The 19,597-nt window shown below is 47.0% G+C and overlaps 1 protein-coding gene across 2 annotated transcripts in view; it reads left to right on the plus strand.

The window, feature by feature from the left end:
* Osbpl10 (oxysterol binding protein like 10) overlaps positions 1–19,597 on the plus strand; it is a 244,759-nt gene that overhangs the window by 198,659 nt on the left and 26,503 nt on the right. For both annotated transcript variants that reach the window (XM_059268825.1, XM_059268826.1), the window contains one exon: positions 18,065–18,214. In XM_059268825.1, coding sequence (XP_059124808.1) covers positions 18,065–18,214 — 150 coding nt within the window. The remainder of the gene's footprint in view (positions 1–18,064; positions 18,215–19,597) is intronic.

Consider the following 19,597-nt stretch of genomic DNA (forward strand, 5'->3'; position numbering starts at 1 on the left):
CAGAAGAACTGCTCTCCTCCTCAAAGGAGGAGAAAGGTGCATGTGTTTGGTTTCTGTAGTTACTTTAAAATGAGTAAATCCCAGCTGAGGAGTCAGCTCAGATGGTGAATTGTTTGCCACAGAAGCATGAGAACCTGAGTTCAGTCCCCAGAACCCATTTCAAAAAGATGAGTGTGGTGGGGCACTTACCCTGGAGCTGCAGAGGTGGAGACAGGTGGACCCCTGGGGCTCACTGCTGGGCCAGCCTAGCCTCTTTGGAGAGTTCTAGACCACTGAGAGACCCTGCCTCAATTAGGTGTATGGCTCTTGAGAAACGATAAGGGGGATGGAGATTGGCCTCTGGCCTCTGCATGTACATACATGTATTCACACCCCATATATATGTGTGCACATTTACACACATACACGGAGGGAGGGAGGGAGAGAGGGAGGGAGGGAGGGAGGGAGGGAGGGAGGGAGGGAGGGAGGACCGGAGGGAGGGAGAAGATATCAAATTTGGCTAGGGAGCTGGCTCAGCCGGTGAGGGTACTTGCACCAAGCCTGCCAAGTTGAATCCCTGGAGCCCACGTGGTGGAAGAAGAGAGCCAACTTTCATTAAAGCTATATTATATTATTGTAGAGGTATTTTTACCCTGGAAATAGGTTCACGCAGGAATGGCGGCCTTTTTGGAAACTTTTTGGATCCCAGATGCCTGCTTTGCAGTTGTGTGTATCCGGATCTGCAGGGCAGCTTGCGGTTTGGCTTTAGAGGATGTACAGCATGAAATCAGAGAGAACGAGTCCTTGGGTGGGGGGGGGGATGCCATTCTCATGTTGGCCCGTTTCACGCCTTGCAGTGTAAGAAGAAACGGAAGTGTGCGAAGGGAGTGTTCCATTTACCTATGTCTTTGAAATTCCAGGATGAGGACTTCTTTGGCATTACGGTTTTACTCAGTGGAAGTAGAGGGAAGTTGCTCCAGCAGGCTCTGAACCAGCTTTAGCAGGAAGGTTATGTAGACTCAAGTCCCTACCTCACAACAGCTGTGTGTGTTCACATGCGTGTAGGTCATGTGTGTGTGCAGGCATGCATGTGTGTGGAGCCATCGATTGGCACTGAGGGTCTTCCCTGATCATACTTTTCCTCATATATTGAGGCAGGCTGTCTCACTTAAACCCAGAGCTCACTGATTGGGGTCTAGCCAGCCAGCATGCTCTGGGGAATCCCCCTTTCCATCTCCCAAGGGCTGGACTCTAAGTGGCTACATATCTGCCCAGCATTACGTGGCTATTTATGTTGCTGCAAACTCTTTACCCACTGAGCCATTCCCCCAGCCCTCACAACACCCTCTGTTTAATAATCGTGGAGAGCATGGATTCCTTGAAGGTCCATAGGGCCTAAGATACCATGTGACAGCCTAGAGTAGTGGTATATACTTGCAATCCCTGACTTTGGGAGATGGAGACAGGAGGATCAGGAGTTCAAGGCCAGTCTCAGGTACATATCAAGTTTAAGGCCAGCCTGGGCTACATGATAACAGTAGAAAGGACAGATCTTATTTGATATAGTTTTGACTCTGCGAGGTGTTATAAAGTTCCTTGTCATTTTTGTAGGATACATGGGGCACAGGGAGCAAAATAATCACATGTCTGAAATTGTAGGAATGAAGCATCAGTTACATCTCTTTTGACAAGCATTTGGATATAGAGGAAGTGTCTCTAAGATGCTCCTAGGTGAGGGATTAGGTCGATGGTGTCTTTCTGCTCTCTATCTATGGAGATTGGCAGGAAACTTTCAGACCAAACCTGTTGGTACCTGCCTAAGAATGTGAGCACACCCTTGGTAAGGGGTCAGAGCATGAATTCACTGTCATGAGTTCCCGTATTTCCAGGCTTCCTCTCGGCCTGGCACTCAACAGTAAATCAACCTTATTAAAACTGCTGTTTGGCCTCCCCACCTTATCCCTGGATATTAAGTGGGCTGGAGAACTCTTGAGGGTTGTTACACATATGGGGTTCCTGGGATCCAGGAGTTTACCAGGCATAACAATACCATCTGCCACCGTGTAGTGGGGTGAACTTCATCAAAGGGCTTTCTGTCCTGGTTTCATTCTATTGCTTTGATAAAACACACTGACCAAAAGCAACTTGGGGAGGAAAGGGTTTATTTGGCTTGTACTTCCGGGTCGCAGTCCCTCATTAACGGAAGTCAGGGCAGGAACTCAGGGAAGGAACCTGGAGTAGAAACCGTGGAGGAACACTGCTGCTGCAGGCTCATGTGCAGTTAACTTCCTTACACAGCCCAGCACTACCTGCCTAGGGGATGATGCCGCCCACAGTGGGCTGGGCCCTCCTACATCCATTAAGACAAGATATGTCCACAGACCAACCTGGTAAGGCCATTACTCAACTGAGACGCTGTCTCCGGTGATGCTGGGATGTATCGACAGTTTCCTTTACCAGTGTAGGTCAGAGTGGCTCCCAGCATAGCTTCCTCAGTTGTCGTCAAGGGTGATTGGTTTCCCTTGTCTTGCTGGCTTTTCTGCAGAGGTCTAAGACCCACCACCACCCCGCCCCCCACAACACACACGAGGAGCTAGGGGACTGTGGGGATAGCTCGGTGGGCAAAGTGTGCGTTGCACAATCACGGGGACCTGAGTTCAGAGCCTCAGCACCCATGCACAAAGCTGAGTGTGGCAGCATGTGCCTGTAACCCTAGTCCTGGGAAGTCGGACAGTTAGAAAGTGGGGCTGATGGGGGCTTCCCTGGGCATCCAGTCTATATAAAATGAGGAGCTTTTGGTTTAGTGTGAGAGACCCTACCTCAAAAAACAAGGTAGAGAGTTAGACACTTGACATCTGCTTCTGGCCTCCATGTGTACACAGGTGAGCACATACATGTGTGTATGTGCACCTGCAGTCAAACACACACACACACACACACACACACGCACCACTGGAGCTTATTTTCTCCCCAATGCTTTTTCCTTGGTCTATCAATGTTTCTGGAAAAACTGGTGAAAAACTGTTGCAGGAGGCTTACTAAAAGTTCAAGGCCAGCTTGGGCCACACAGTAAGATCCAGACCATCCTGGGGTATGTAGAAAGACCCTTTCTCCAGAAGCAAAGGAAGAGAAGAAGAGAAGGAAGATAGGGAGTGAGAGAAAGGAAAGGCATCTTGAACAGGTCCCGGTTACAGCAGGGCAATCTTTAAGAAATGCACAGTCGCCTAAGTTTAGTCTGTCTCCAAAATTCCTCCCTCTGTCTATGGAGTGTAGTCCTCGCCTAGGCAGGAAGCAGGGGATGGCATCCAGAGACCTCACCTCTTAAAGCAGGCTGGGGAACATTGACTTGATTTTGTTCCTCTGGGACTGGGCTGCCACTGAGCAGCTGTTATGTAGCCTTCCTTGGTGGTGGTGACTCTGTCTGCCACGTGGCCTGGGAGAATGCTATCAGCAAAGGGTTCCTGATGGGGCTTTCTTGTTCCATTATTCACGATACTGTCCCTGGCGGCCTGAAGATCGGTAAATGCCTCTTGCTTTTTTTTTTGTTTTTTTTGTTTTTCGAGACAGGGTTTCTCTGTGTAGCTTTGCGCCTGTCCTGGAACTCACTTGGTAGCCCAGGCTGGCCTCGAACTCACAGAGATCCGCCTGGCTCTGCCTCCCGAGTGCTGGGATTAAAGGCGTGTGCCACCACCGCCCGGCCGCCTCTTGCTTTTAATGACTTGTAAATCATAACTATTTTGCATGTCCGCTGGTTATTTCCTTGCACCCTTTCTCACTTTGCCCTGGGAAGGTCTGGTGGGAATTTCCAGATGGGAGGCAAAAAGGACTGGAATGGATGGATAAAATGAGGTGATTGGCCACCTGGAGCTGCATGGCTGGAAACACAGCCATCTCCCTTGTCCAGTAAGGTTCCTTTCTGCATCTGCTTTGGGGTCAAGTGAAATTTCTAGAACCTGGTCTCATGTCGAGGAAACAGTTTACTGACTTGCATGCCTATGGGAAAAAGTGTCTGTCTGTTTCACCTTAGGATCCAGCCCAGAGTCAGGTCCTCGAAGGTCACTTGGGACTGGGTTTGGATGATCAACTCTGTCACACCCTTACCCGAGACCAGGATTAGGCAGCCTGATGCTTTTCTCAGCAGCTCCTCCAGCTCCATGGCCCTGGGACCAGAGTCCCCTGCTCTTCCTAACAGAGGTCCTGCAAGGCTGGGGGTGGGGCAGGGCTGCTGAACACTGCGTCTGGAGGTGGTTTTGCAAGGTGAAAAGTTTGAGGTTGCACGACGATGCCACTACCACTCATACCACTGACCTGTTTACTCACAATGACACAAATTTACAAGAAAAGTGGTAACATTGGTCAGAACCTGCAGAACTGTGTGCTGAGATCTGTCCGTAGCACCGGGCACAGAGCAGATAATTGTACTTAGAAAAATAAAAGCTCAAACAAACACTGCGCTTCTGTGCTCCAGCCCCAAATGTTGTGGTTTTGGAAAACAGAGTGGACCCTGGCTTAGCATTTCCTTCCTTCCTTCCTTCCTTCCTTCCTTCCTTCCTTCCTTCCTTCCTTCCTTCCTTCCTCTTCTCCTTCCCTTTCCCCACCCCTTCCCTCCCTTCCCTGTCCTCCCTCCTTGTAAAGCAGGCTTTCATATAGCCCAGAGAGTAGCTGAGGATGAACTTGATGCAGCAGACCTGGGGGGGTCACACATTGACTGCTCCTTCCCGTCATGTAGAACTTCTGCGTCATTCCAATCATCTGCTTTTCATCCTGTCTGCTCCTGGCCCTGCTCATTTTAGCTTTCAGGCCCATAGCTGCATGATTTGTGAGCAAAGCCAGGCGATTTAGCAGTTAGCAAGAGTGTGGCTTCTGAAAGAATCATGTCCAGCATTTAACCCCGGTCTCGGGTGCTTACTCCTGAAGAAAGGCATTTCCTATGGGCAAGACTGGAAAGAATCCACCACCTAGCATAGGGCAGAGGTCGATGCTCATTTGGGCTGTGGCTGAAGAAAGACAGCACTGTATTCCATGCACTTGAGATTGCAATAGAGCCAATCCTAAGTGGTAGAGTTCCTGTGTGAATTTTCAGGCACCGGCTCCTTTTGGTTAGTTTTTACGACCTGAACTGCTTCATGCCAACTTATTTCTCGGGTAGGGACATTTGCAAAATCACCGTTTGTGTTTGGGATTTAAATTTCACAGCCATCTACTCCCTGTAAGCTTTATGCAGCCAGGAAGTTAAGCCCATTGATGTGGGCACGGTAGCAGCCCGAGCCAGGTGCCCTCAGAGAGCTCACCTGTGGGGCTTCAGAGGCAGGACTTCTGCTCCTGCCTTGGTTGGTAGAGTGACATCATGATGTGGGTGCTGATTCTGCAGAGAACTATGTGGTGGAAGCAAACTGAGGGAACTATAAAACTCTCATTGGCAGAACTCACTGACATGGTAGAAATTTGTCCTTCTAAAGCGGTGGTTCTCAACCTGTGGGTTGCAACCCTTTGGGGGTTGAATGACCCTTTCACAGGGGTCACCTAAGACCTTTGGAAAACATGGGTATTTACATTGCAATTTATAACAGTAGCAAAATTATAGTTATGAAGTAGCAACGAAATAATGTTATGGTTGGGGTCACCATAACATGAGGAACTGGATTAAAGGGTCACAGCAGTAGGAAGGTGTAGCTTGAGTTTTCCTGCCTGGCCCACAGTCAGGACAAATCTCTATCACCTGCCAGTCCCACAGCCTCAGACCCGACCAAGTAAACACAGAAACTTATATTGGTTACAAACTGTATGGCTGTGGCAGGCTTCTTGCTAACTGTTCTTACAGCTTAAATTAATCCATTTCTATAAATCTATACCTTGCCACATGGCTCGTGGCTTACCAGCATCTTCACATGCGGCTTATCATGGTGGCGGCTGGCAGTGTCTCTCTGACTCAGCCTTCCACTTCCCAGCTTTATTCTCCTCCTTGTCCCGCCTACACTTCCTGCCTAGCCAATGGCCAATCAGTGTTTTATTTATTGACTAATTAGCAACACATTTGCCATACAGAACATCCCACAGCACTTCCCCCTTTTTTTTTTCCAAAAGGAAGGTTTTAACCTTAACAAAGTAAAATTACATATAATTTGGGAATTTGGGCATAGCTTCTCTTACTACTTCCTGCTGGAGGGGGGGCGCTGTATCTTATGGTGATACAAAGAAAATTTTAGGATAATGGAATAGTCCATGAGGGTATATCGTCTGAGCCAGATGCCTTCAAACCGTTCTGGATGTTGGATCATCTGGGCCATGGTGTCATCGGAGACCTTTCAGGGGGTCTTGGCTGGTCAAACCTGATGTATCTTAATCTGGAACAAATCCATAGCCTCTGGCTTTCTGTGGAAACAAAAGCAGAGACTCTTTTCCAAAGCAACATATCCTTATATCCAAATTTTGAAGTCAAGGTACCTTTAAAATATACATATTGGTTTAACTCAGCTTCCTTTACAATCAAATATTTCTCTGCAGTTAAGAATCCCAAAGATAACACAATCCAGATTCTCTGTGTAATATTCATCTTTACGTGGCTTATTTTTTATATTAATTTTACTGTCTCTTTACTTTATTTTTTAAAACTATGTATTTGCTTATATAACTGTATATATCACCTTTTTTGTCTCTTTCAAGCCTACGTATATTTTACACACATTGTAAACTATTACATCTGAATCTGTCTTATTGTGAATCTATTGCTTTTAACTGCAGCAGCTGTGGCTGCTGGCTCCGCCCACCTCAGGTTCCCAACATGGCTACATTTACCGCCAGCTCTGGGAGCTATTGTGGGTCTATGCTTTTATCCAAGCAGCATGTAGTCCAGAAACCTCTTTTTTTTGTTTTGTACCAGCAAAGGCTAAATCCACCACGCAGCTTAATGTGCCACTTGCAGAGGCCTCAATCCCGCCATACTGCAGGTCAAGCACGCATGCTAGGAACCCACAAGTAGCTCAAACTGGCAGCTGCCGCTCATTTGAGAGAGACAATTAGGAACTGTTTTTAGCTCTGTTTTAGAATCTTTTTTCTCAGATTTTAGGTGGAAACTCTTGCCACCACGTTGGACGCCATTTGTAGCTTGAGTTTTCCTGCCTGGCCCACAGTCAGGACAAATCTCTATCACCTGCCAGTCCCACAGCCTCAGACCCGACCAAGTAAACACAGAGACTTATATTGGTTACAAACTGTATGGCCGTGGCAGGCTTCTTGCTAACTGTTCTTTCAGCTTAAATTAATCCATTTCTATAAATCTATACCTTGCCACATGGCTCGTGGCTTACCAGCATCTTCACATGCGGCTTATCATGGTGGCAGCTGGCAGTGTCTCTCTGACTCAGCCTTCCACTTCCCAGCTTTATTCTCCTCCTTGTCCCGCCTACACTTCCTGCCTAGCCAATGGCCAATCAGTGTTTTATTTATTGACTAATTAGCAACACATTTGCCATACAGAACATCCCACAGCACTTCCCCCTTTTTTTTTTCCAAAAGGAAGGTTTTAACCTTAACAAAGTAAAATTACATATAATTTGGGAATTTGGGCATAGCTTCTCTTACTACTTCCTGCTGGAGGGGGGGCGCTGTATCTTATGGTGATACAAAGAAAATTTTAGGATAATGGAATAGTCCATGAGGGTATATCGTCTGAGCCAGATGCCTTCAAACCGTTCTGGATGTTGGATCATCTGGGCCATGGTGTCATCGGAGACCTTTCAGGGGGTCTTGGCTGGTCAAACCTGATGTATCTTAATCTGGAACAAATCCATAGCCTCTGGCTTTCTGTGGAAACAAAAGCAGAGACTCTTTTCCAAAGCAACATATCCTTATATCCAAATTTTGAAGTCAAGGTACCTTTAAAATATACATATTGGTTTAACTCAGCTTCCTTTACAATCAAATATTTCTCTGCAGTTAAGAATCCCAAAGATAACACAATCCAGATTCTCTGTGTAATATTCATCTTTACGTGGCTTATTTTTTATATTAATTTTACTGTCTCTTTATTTTTTAAAACTATGTATTTGCTTATATAACTGTATATATCACCTTTTTTGTCTCTTTCAAGCCTACGTATATTTTACACACATTGTAAACTATTACATCTGAATCTGTCTTATTGTGAATCTATTGCTTTTAACTGCAGCAGCTGTGGCTGCTGGCTCCGCCCACCTCAGGTTCCCAACATGGCTACATTTACCGCCAGCTCTGGGAGCTATTGTGGGTCTATGCTTTTATCCAAGCAGCATGTAGTCCAGAAACCTCTTTTTTTTGTTTTGTACCAGCAAAGGCTAAATCCACCACGCAGCTTAATGTGCCACTTGCAGAGGCCTCAATCCCGCCATACTGCAGGTCAAGCACGCATGCTAGGAACCCACAAGTAGCTCAAACTGGCAGCTGCCGCTCATTTGAGAGAGACAATTAGGAACTGTTTTTAGCTCTGTTTTAGAATCTTTTTTCTCAGATTTTAGGTGGAAACTCTTGCCACCACGTTGGACGCCATTTGTAGCTTGAGTTTTCCTGCCTGGCCCACAGTCAGGACAAATCTCTATCACCTGCCAGTCCCACAGCCTCAGACCCGACCAAGTAAACACAGAGACTTATATTGGTTACAAACTGTATGGCCGTGGCAGGCTTCTTGCTAACTGTTCTTACAGTTTAAATTAATTCATTTCCATAAACCTATCCCTTGCCACATGGCTCGTGGCTTACCAGGATCTTCACATGCAGCTTGTCATGGTGGCGGCTGGCAGTGTCTCTCTGACTCAGCCTTCCACTTCCTAGCTTTATTCTCCTCCTTGTCCCGCCTACACTTCCTGCCTAGCCAATGGCCAATCAGTGTTTTATTTATTGACTAATTAGCAACACATTTGCCATACAGAACATCCCACAGCAGGAAGGTTGAGAACCACTGTTCTAAAGAGTCTTATATGGCAGCCACTGGCTACCTGTGACTACTGAGTCCTTAAAATGTGGCTGGCTCATGCCACTGTGAAACTGAATTTATTTTTAAAGCATTTTTATTACATTTTACTTATTTTGTGTGTGTGAGTAGAAGGCCACATGGCAGGGCACACGTGTGGCGTCAGAGGGCAGCACTGGGAGTCCGTTTTCTCCTTCCATGATGTGAGTCCTGTGGATTGAGTTCATATTGTCAAGCTTGGCAGTGGGCGCCTTTACCTGGGGAGGCATGCGCTGGCCCTTACTTAACGTGTGTGTGTGTGTGTGTGTGTGTGTGTGTGTGTGTGTGTGTGTGTGTAAGTGTGTGTGCACGCATGTGCATGTGTGTGTATTGTATGGGCATGTGTGTATGCACGTTTGAATGTATGAAAGTGCATTTGTGTGGGGGTGTTGGGGTGTGTGGGGGTGTTGAGGTGTGAGAAAAAGCCACGCACAGCTTTTTCATGGGTTCTAGAGATCTGAATTTGGGTCCTCAATCTTGTATGGCAAGCATTTGCTGATTGAGCCCCTCCACAGCTCCAAATTTTATTTATTTTTAGGTATTTTGTGGTAATGAGGCTGGAATCTAATGCCTTGTGTGTGCTCAGCAAATGCTTTACTTCTGAACGACACCCCCAGCCTTTATTTAATGTAATTTGAATTGCTAATTGCTGCTACGCTAGACAATGAGAGTCTATAAACCTGCATGACAGATTAATACAGTTCTTTCTCAGGATCCTTGGGGATGGATCCTGAACTCTCATAGACTCCAGAATCCATGGATGCTTTAGTATCTTGTGTAAAACATCCTAATCTTGGCATATGTGCATCACACTTCGTCCCATCTACTTTACCACCTCAGAATTACTTAAATTTTGTTTTGAAATTGACTTATGTTTGTATTTATGTGTATGGGTGCCTTATCTGCATGTCTGTGTACCATATGTAATGCCCGTGGAGGTCAGAAGAAGGTTGGATCCCTTGGAACTGGAGTTACAGACAGTTGATAGTCACCATGTGGGTGCTGGGAATTGAACCTGGGTATTCTGGAAGAGCATTTGGTGCTCTTAACCATCTTTCCAGGCGCTCCCCTCCCCAATTACTTTTAATACCTAATACGGTGTCAGTGCCCTGCTAATAGCTGTTTGACTGTATTCTTAGGGAATAGTGACAATATTTCTGTGTAATGCAGCTGCATTTTGTCCCTTCATACTTCATTCTCAATTGTTTGAATGGATGTATGTGGAACTGGGCAAGAGGAAATCTGGATGAGGAGCCGAGGTGGGGGAGGTATCCTGTGTTAAACTAGCAATCTTGAAATGTTGAGCTAAGTGGACATTTTCCTTTGGCAGTAGGAAGTCACTGAAGATGTGTGTGTGTGTGTGTGTGTGTGTGTGTGTGTGTGTGTGTGTGTGTGTGTGTGATTGAATTCAGGGCCTTCTGAATTTACCTTACCACCAAGCCACATTTCCATCCTCAACATAAGTAAAAAGAAAAAAGGGAAAAAGGACTGAGTATTAGTTTAATGGCAAAGTGCTTGTTTAGCATGCACAAGGCTTTCTAGACTCAATCTGCAGTATTGGTATATGTGTGCCAAATATATTCATGATATACATGTAAAACACACACACACACACACACACACACACACACACACACACACACACACATACACACACAGAGACCTTTTAAAATAAAATGCCATGTCAAAGTTAACTAGGTCAAAAGACACACTACCAGTCCAGTGCTGGCTCTGCTTGGGAAGGACATGCCCTTTGCTCCTTGAAGTAACGTTGGGAAACCCTGTGCAGCGTTTGGTGCTCAGAAGCCCTCCTCATCCTGTGGGGGCCCTTCTCCTCTCCTGGGCTACCGATGCTAAAGGCTCATCCTGTTTGCCTTGCAGCCTCTGCCTCCTGCATGCTAGCCGCCACCATTCCCACCGCTTTGGGTCACTGGCCTCCCCTTCTGATGTTGTTGTGGCCTTTTCTTTCTTTGGTTTTCTCCGTTCCTTGATTCTTTCCTGTTCCCCTTTCACTTAAAAATGGCTGGACTCCAGTTGCCAAGAAGCTGTGAAATGGGACAAAGAAAGCTTCTGGTTCTTATTAATGTCCCCACCCATGTTTTTAAAGTGACAGCTGATTTCTCTCTCCTAGTATAATTGTCCCTCCCCAGTTATGTTGGCTGATGACAAGTGTTGCCCAACCCCCCTCTACACACTCCCTCCCCAGGAGTGCCGTCTTCCTGCCTTCCAGGGTGTGTTTTATTGAAAATTAACCTTTCTGCAGGTCGGCCCCTTTGCTTGGGAAGAGCACCTCTCCTTCCAGTCTATGCGAGCCAAGTGTGGTAAATGTGTGTGTATGTGTGGTTAGCCCAAGAAAGCCAGCTCAGCCCCTGCAAGGCAGCACGATTGTGACGTCATCAGCAGCCCAGTCAGCACCTCCAGCATGGCAGTGGGGACCAGCCTACTGTGTGGACACGCTGTCCTCCAACCCGTCCAGCACAAGAGCCCAGCTTCTCCGTCTGGGTCCCCGTCGCTGCAGCAGTATCATCGAAACCTACCTCCACATGGCAAAATAAGAGCCCCTACATGCGGTGGTGCCTGTTGAGGCAAGTGGATCATCTGGGTCTGGAAGAGACTCCACACAGAGAATTGTACATGTGCAGGAGCCTTCAACTGCTGCCCTGCATCAGGGCAAAAGGGCCACAGCTGGGCGAGGCCCAACTGAAGAAGTGTTCACAACATCTGCCTGTGGCATGGTCCTGCCTAGAGCAGGCCTCCTTCTGCTCCACAGAAAGTCTCTCTGCCTGCAAACCATGGCCTACTTGTGGGGAGCTAGACTCAAGCGCCGAAGAGGCTCTTCCAGAAGAGAATGCTCGCCTGTGCTAAGCGTGGAAAGGACAGTAGGTCACCAGGAGCAACTATTTTTGCTTTCATATGACAAAACTTTGTGACCCTGTGTCCTCAGGGGAGACAGCTTTTTCAAGCATGTGATAGTGAATGCCTCGCACCTGGTCTTCATGGGGTCTGAGTGACTGGTTGGGGAATGGAGGACAAGGAGCCCAGTGATGTTTGCCGGGCCGTGGGCAGATCTTGCATGACCTGGGATGTGACTGGCATAGGTGTGGGGTGGCTGCATCTTTGCATGCCACTGTGCCAGTTTTTTTGTGACACTCGGCTATTAGATGGGACTTCTTGGGATGGGAGATGTTGCTTATGTGAGAGTACACTGGAGGATTATGCAGTGACTGTGGGAATTGGGCTAAATACACTCTGAATAGAAAATGATGAGCTATAAAAGTACTAAGTCCTTGATTTGATGGATTCTGTAAATGTGGTCAATAATAACAACATGCCATTAAAACAGAGAAACATGAAGCAGATGCAGTAGTGCCCACCTATAATCCCAGTGCTCAGGAGGTAGAGATGGGAAGGTCAGAAGGTCATCTTAAGCTATGTAGAGAGTTTGAGGCCAACCCAGACTGATAAAGGGCTTTGACATGCTTAGGGACCCTGTCAGACAGCACCCTTAAAAGTTGTGTGCTAAACCAGGTAGTCCTCTACCATAGTGCCTCAAATTGAATCCCTGGAGCTAAGGCATTAGACTGCTAGGCAGGTATAGAGAAAACAGAGTACATTCAAATTCCAGGCATAGACCCCATCACCGAGGGCCAGGTCTGTTATGGGAGAAGGCAAAATTGCTAAACAAACATCATCCAAGGAAGGGACAACCCTAGGAAACTCCTCCATGTGGTAACATGACTAGGGGTGGACATGGGGCACCTACCCTGGAGAAGTAATGTCTGTTTTGTGAGTTTTCCTGGGACTGCCCCCAAACTGTAGTTAAGTTACATCTCTGTGTTGAATAAGACAGATTGGAATTGCTTACTTGAAGTTTGCATTTGCGTTGAAGAATGGAGATTTGTTAGAAATCAGGGACGGTGTGTTCCCAGTGGGCCCTCGAGGCCATGGGCCCAGCACAAGCCATGGTTGTCTTCCAGCTTTGGCTGCCAATGGAGGAGTCTTGTGGTCCTGTTTCTCTCCCAGATGGGACAGAGTGGGCAGGCTGTATCCACAGAGGTTTCAGCTGGACCATTTCCAGCTAGGAGCCGTCTCTTACACGGTTCATTGTTCATCCTTGGGGACTGAGGTCAGCCAAGAGGCATAGACGTTATGAAAGCTCAAAGAATATATGGGTTCTCACTTTAAGAAAACTGCCCAGGCACAGGTGTGTGTGTGAGTGTGTGTGTGTGTGTGTTGTGTGTGTTGTGTATGTGTGTGTGTGTTGTGTATGTGTGTGTGTGTTGTGTGTGTGTGTGTGTGTGTTGTGTGTGTTGTGTATGTGTGTGTGTGTTGTGTGTGTATATGTGTGTATTGTGCGTATGTGTATATCATGGTGTATGTAAATATGTGTGTTTATGTTTATGTGTGTCATGGAGTATGTGAATGTGTGTAGGTATTCAGAGGCTACGGAAGGCATCGTGTCAGAGTAAGGCGTATTCTGCACTGTCTTATTCCCTTGGCTCAGGGCCTCTCCCTGAGCCTGGAGCTCCCCTCTCTCGGCCAGACTGGTGAGCAGGCCTTAGAGCCTCTGGTTTCTGCTCTGAGTGCGGTTCCAGGTGGATGAAAGGCCGTGCCCAGTTTACTGTGCCAATGAGCTATCTCTAGCACCTCTCTCCTTTTGGACAGGGTCTCATGTATTCCAGGCTGGCCTAAGATTCATCATATAGCCGGGACTGACCTTAAACTTCTGATTCTCCTGCTTCCAGCTCAGGAGTGCTGGAATTATCACTGTACACCCCCATGCTCAATATGAGATCAAAACCAGAGCTTTACACATGCTAGGCAAGTATTTTACCAACTGAGCTACCTCCCCAGTGCCCCCAGGCCAAGGAGTCTTGCTGTGGGTACTGTAGACCACCAGGGAATGTCCCCGAACCCCAGATTGCCCATTTAACCTCCCATTATCCATCAGATTTTCGCCTGTCTTTCCCCATGTTTTAACAGGCACAAGCCACATTAACACCATGTGCCCTGAGCTGCTTGTCTGGTAGAAATATTGAGTAATAAATTTTGTTTCTATTTTTATCTCATTTTTCCAAAGCCTACTTCTCTTTAAAACATGTTTTAATTCCATCTTATCTTCAGGCTAGTGTACATTCAAGCTTGTGCTTTTGCTTTGTTGGTGCAAATCAAAGGTGTTAGTGTACAGGGGCACCAGGAGAGATGTGCGTTACCACAGAGGGATGACAGGGTATGATGAGCCCCTTGGCCTGGCTGTGGAGATTCATATTTGGCTCATATGACAGTTGAAAGTCAGTAGCTTTGATTTGGTTTCTCCTTAAAACAATGTCTCATGTAGCCTAGGCTGGCCTTAGCATTGCTATGTAGCTAAGGATGACCTTGAACTTCTGATCCTCCTGCCTCCACCTCCCAAGTGTTGGCATTACAGGCATGTGCCACCACACCTGTTTTATGTGGTGCTTGGGATCAAACCCGGAGCTTTGTGTGTACTAGTAAGCACTCTACTAGTTAAGCCCCAAGCTCAGCTTGGTTATTAGTATCTTTGAAATCATGTCAGGAAGGCAGAATCAGCAATGCCTTACCCTACAGGAGGAAGGGTTTGAGCCTTTGATCTCCGTGCATAGCCTTGATCTTCAAAGCCTCCATTCCCAGTGGTGCCTGTGAAGGCCAAGTGCTTCATGGACACAGACAGATGATGTTCACATCATCAGTTAACCAGCTCAGTGCTCCCCTGTGTCTCCTTCATCACACGTGGGGCTGAGTTCGAGCGTGGGTAGAACCCACATGCCCCTTAAGACAGTCACTATCAACATTAATGAGTAAAACCAGGTATAGGTAGGTAGGGGTGTGTGTGTGTGTGTGTGTGTGTGTGTGTGTGTGTGTGTGTGTGTGTGTGTGTTTGAGACAGAGTCTCTGTAGCAGCTCAGGACAGTTTTAAACTTATAGCAATCTTCCTGCTGCAGTCTCCCAAGTACTGGAATTACAGGTGTGAGCTGTCACACCTTCTGTTTTCTTCCGTTGAAAACTGGTTATGTGCTTGCTGGTGCATAGATCTGTTTTTAAGCCATTCTGTTACTACCATGCCACCTCCCATTGCTGCTAGTCTTATTATTAAGGGCAAGTTCTGAGAAGCTTCAAGTGACAGCGAATAGAGGTGGGTCCTTGTTTGAGGTTAGGGCAAGTTGGCTAAAGCCTCTCTGCCAGTGAGATGATGTCACCATGCCCCTCTCTCCGCCAGGAGTTCTGGCTCATCCATTATCCTGCCCATTGCTGGGGAGTGGATTGAGTAGCTTCCAATGCCACCAGGGGACCGCTATGTGGAGTTGATGAGATGTTTGTGCTTGCATTAATAATGTTCAGGGGGTGGTCACGGGGGATCTTGCAGAAGACATTCTGGCTACTACTGGAAGTTGGGACAATCTGGGTTTGAATTTTGGGTAGATAAGAGCACAGGGCTGGGGATGGTCTGGCATAAATGATTCCCAGTCTGAGCTGCAATGTGTTTTGCTCTCAGTCTGCTCTCTGAGTGTCTGGTGTCAGATGTTCATGAACTTCACAACCATCTTTACCCACCCCCAATTCCATCAATTTTAGTTCCTTTCTCCCCAAAAAGCAAGATACCCAGCGGGTCCCTTCCCCTTCTTCCAGCCTTTCTGGGGACTATGCACAAGTCAGTGCCTGTTCCCTGCAGAGGGAGTAGTATAGTCAGTCCCCTTGACCCTGGGAGAGATGCATGTCCTGGGTGACTTCTGCAGTGTCAGATTGGAATTGCAAGCCCACAGTGAACAGGGCACCCATGGTACACTGGCCTGGAACCCAGAAGAGAGAGAATGAAAAACCAGAGGGAGGTGATGGAAAGGGGTGAACCGTGAACCTCTGTCAGCCTTCACTGTTCAGAGTCCACAGCCTGGGTAGGAAGCCACCACATCAAACAGAGAGTAGGTGTCAGCTAGGCCAAGCCGGAGGAAATGGAACACAGCCTGGGCCCCAACTGCAGCCTAGGTTCCCACCCTCCTCTCCCAACTTCCCTTTGTAAGTGCCCAGCATCTCCACTCCTGCCATCCCCCTTCCTGCCCCCCTCTTCCTGCTGCCCCCTTCCTGCCCCCTCTTCCTGCCTGCCCCCCTCTCCTTGACCCCTCTTCCTGCTGCCCCCTCTCCCTGACCCTTCTTCCTGCTGCCCCCTCTCCCTGCCCCCCTCTTCCTGCCGCCCCCTCTGAGCATTCTTTGCTAGCATGGAAAGAGTGAGGGATCCTCAATTACTTCTGAATGTTCTAGTAAAGCAACTTGCCAGAGATGTCCTGTAACATCCATGAGGATAAGGTTGGAGAAAAGGTGCATGATGGGATTGGAGAAAAGGTGCATGATGGGACTTGGGCCCCAAGGGCTTTCCTGAAGCTTCCCCCTTTATTAGAGGAGGTGAAGGATCCTTTGGAGGCTGTCAATAGCAGATTATATTTAAATTGAAATTTGAAAATGGCTAGCCCAGGTGGGAAGAGTACCAGGGTTCCCTCTGGAGTGGGGGCTGGGGGTAGGTGGGAGGCTGGAGGGGTTGAGGGTGGCTGGAGGGGAACAGCCAGCACATACATGTGTGTTTGCCTGGACAGACACAGTCCTTTAACCACTGATACCCTGTGTGTATTAGGAGTGTATTTAGATGCAAGACACTTCTAATAAGATTAATAAATCATTGGTTTTTGCAAGGATATGTGAAAAAAATCTGTCCTTTTATGTTTAATACCTCTGAATCCTTACATCTCTCTATGAGCCTGCCATATACACTCTGTTGTTCATGGTTGGATACAAATCTAGAATGTTTGCTTATAGTATTTAAGGAGGGTCCACAAAAATGTGGGCTGGTGAAACAGATTGGCAGAAACCCAGGGACGGCACATAGCAATGTTCTTGATTGTTGCATACTAGAAAATACTGTGGTCATCAACTTCCCCTTGTACAGTGTGTCTATTATCTTGCCCATTTTCTGTGTCATGTGAGAAGTACTGAATTGGCAAATCAGCATCAAGTAGAATGGGATCAGAAGCCTGTGCCCCCCACCCCCCACCCCACATTACTGTGAAGTTTCAGAATGTTTCCTAATTATTCATTTTTTGTCTCTTTATGCCAGTTGTAACACTTCTTTAACTTGATAGAGTGATCCTTTTTGATTTGAGTGGAAATCATCTCAGAGTAAAAACTTCCAGAAATAAAGCAATTTTAATTAATTTGAGGAGAACTCAACTTTTAGTGCTAAGCTCTAAAAAATTTACATTATACGTAAAGTATACAGGGTGTGTAAGTTCATATGCTGTGTTTGGTAGTAGCAAGATTGGGCTGGGGGGTCATATATGTGTACTGTGTGTTGGTAGAGCTGTCCAGCCTTTTGATACTGTGATAGGATGTTGTCATCTTACAAAGTTCACTCTGCAGGCCTGCAATTAAGTTACCAAACTGAGTAATATATAAATATTTAAAAAAAAAATCAAGGGCCAGTGAGAGGGCTCAGTGGGTAAAGGCGCTTGCCTTCCAAGCCTGACGACATGAGTTCTATTTCCGTATCCTACATGGTGGAAGGAAAAAAACTGACTCCTGCATATTGTCTTCTGATGTCCACACTGGTACTGTGGTACTGTGGTATGTGCACGTACACACACACACACACACACACACACACACACACACACATTTTTAATTACAAAAATACACTTAAAGTAATCACAATATATATATATATATATATATATATATATATATATATATATATATATATATATATATGCTTTCTGCAGGGTGGACATGCCTGATGGTTTATTAAAAAGCATTCACTTTTATTGTTTGTCTATTTTTTAAACCAGGGACAGTCCTCCCATCTAGGAGGCCTAAGCCCAGATATGGGGCATGTGATAAGGGAGGTGCAAGTGACCGCAGCATAAGACCTGACCCTCGAGAGGCTCAGCCTCCGCCTGTGGCAGGATTGCTCTGCGGGGACATGACCCGGGTGTCCCTGGCTTTGTGTGTCACTGTTAAGTCTGTGGGTTAAACATCCAATCAGAGGGTGTTCCTGACGTCTAAGGGATCGGCTGATGATTGTCAATGGTTTTATTTCAGCCAAACTCAGGCCCTGAACTGGTTTTGTCTGAAGATGAACAAAGCGACAATGAAGACAAGGAAGAGACAGAGCTGGGTGCCTTGGAGGATCAGCGCAGCGTAATCCTTCACCTCATCTCACAGCTGAAACTGGGCATGGATTTAACCAAGGTGGGCTGACGCTGCTGTGGTGCTGTCTGTCTGTCTGTCTGTCTTCAGGCCTTGCCTTCTTCCACCTGTTCTCTCACGGTGGCTAGGCAGGGAGGCCAGAATAGGGAAGGGCTAGCACTGGCTTACACTGTGGATAGTTTAGGAATAACTGGGAAAGACCCACAGAAACCTCATACCTCACCACACACACACACACACACACACACACACACACACACACACACCCCTCACATACAAACATGCACAGATACCACAACACATTTACATAAGCACCTCACATACAAAGACACAAACATATACAGATACCACACACAGACATCTCACATACCATCTACACACACACAGAAACATACATAGACACCTCGCACACATACACAGATACCACACATATATCTCACATACATTAAAACACACAGATACTTCTCATACCATACATAGGCATATATGAATATATGTACTCACCACACACACAGAGATACCTTACACCCCACCATATCCCCATATGAGAGGGGGGAGGAAAGAGGGGAGGGAGGGAGGGAGGGGGGATTTCACGTAGCCTGAACTGATTCAAACTTCTGTTCTTGCCAAGGCTGGCCTTGAACTCCTGACCGTCCTGCCTCCTCCACCTTGTAAGAGCTGGGATTATACATGAATGCTACCACTTCTGGCCTTTATTCTTTTTTTTTTCTTTCCCTCTCTCCCTCCTGTCTATCTTTCTTTGTTTCTTGAGGTAGAACTCTGATGTCTATTATCCAGGCTGGCCTCAAATCCCAGACTCAAGCCTACTCCTGTCTTGGCTTCCAAAGCACATCTACCACATCCAGCCAGGAAGATCATTTTTTGGGTGACTTTTCGTTCAGACTAGAAAGCCTCCTTTTGGCTCCCTGGAGCTCCTGTGTGTTTACTGCTTGCTCTCCGGGGACTAGGCATGAATGACAGCTTCATGGCAGTGTCCTACAGAAGGTTAGCCTGCAGAGGTCATTGTGACACCACAGCCATGGAGAGAAAACCCAGAAGGAATGGAGCCAGGAGCAAGGCCACTGTATCTGCGCAGCCTGGAGGCCTTCTGAAGGCTGCCATTTGCTTTCACAGCAAGTCTGTAAGGGGTGGGTGGCCTTGCTGGTGACTCCAAACCCAGAGGTGGGTGGAGAGGGTCATGGCCCTGAAGGCACACAGAGTTCTTCCTGAGTGCATATAGGGAGCCCAGTGTCCCAACCACTCATGTCTTATAGAGTGGCAGACACCTCACCTCAGCAGTAGCCTCATTCTGAAGGCAGCAGGAAGGTAGCCCTGCAAGTGAACTGAACATTGCCTGGAGTCCTGGGGCATTGAGAGGTGACGGAGAGTCTGGACTTTACAATTTGGTCTATGTGGGTTCCCCTG

The sequence above is a fragment of the Peromyscus eremicus genome, chromosome 7 (genome assembly GCF_949786415.1).
Source record: "Peromyscus eremicus chromosome 7, PerEre_H2_v1, whole genome shotgun sequence".
NCBI classification, from domain to species: Eukaryota; Metazoa; Chordata; class Mammalia; order Rodentia; family Cricetidae; genus Peromyscus; species Peromyscus eremicus.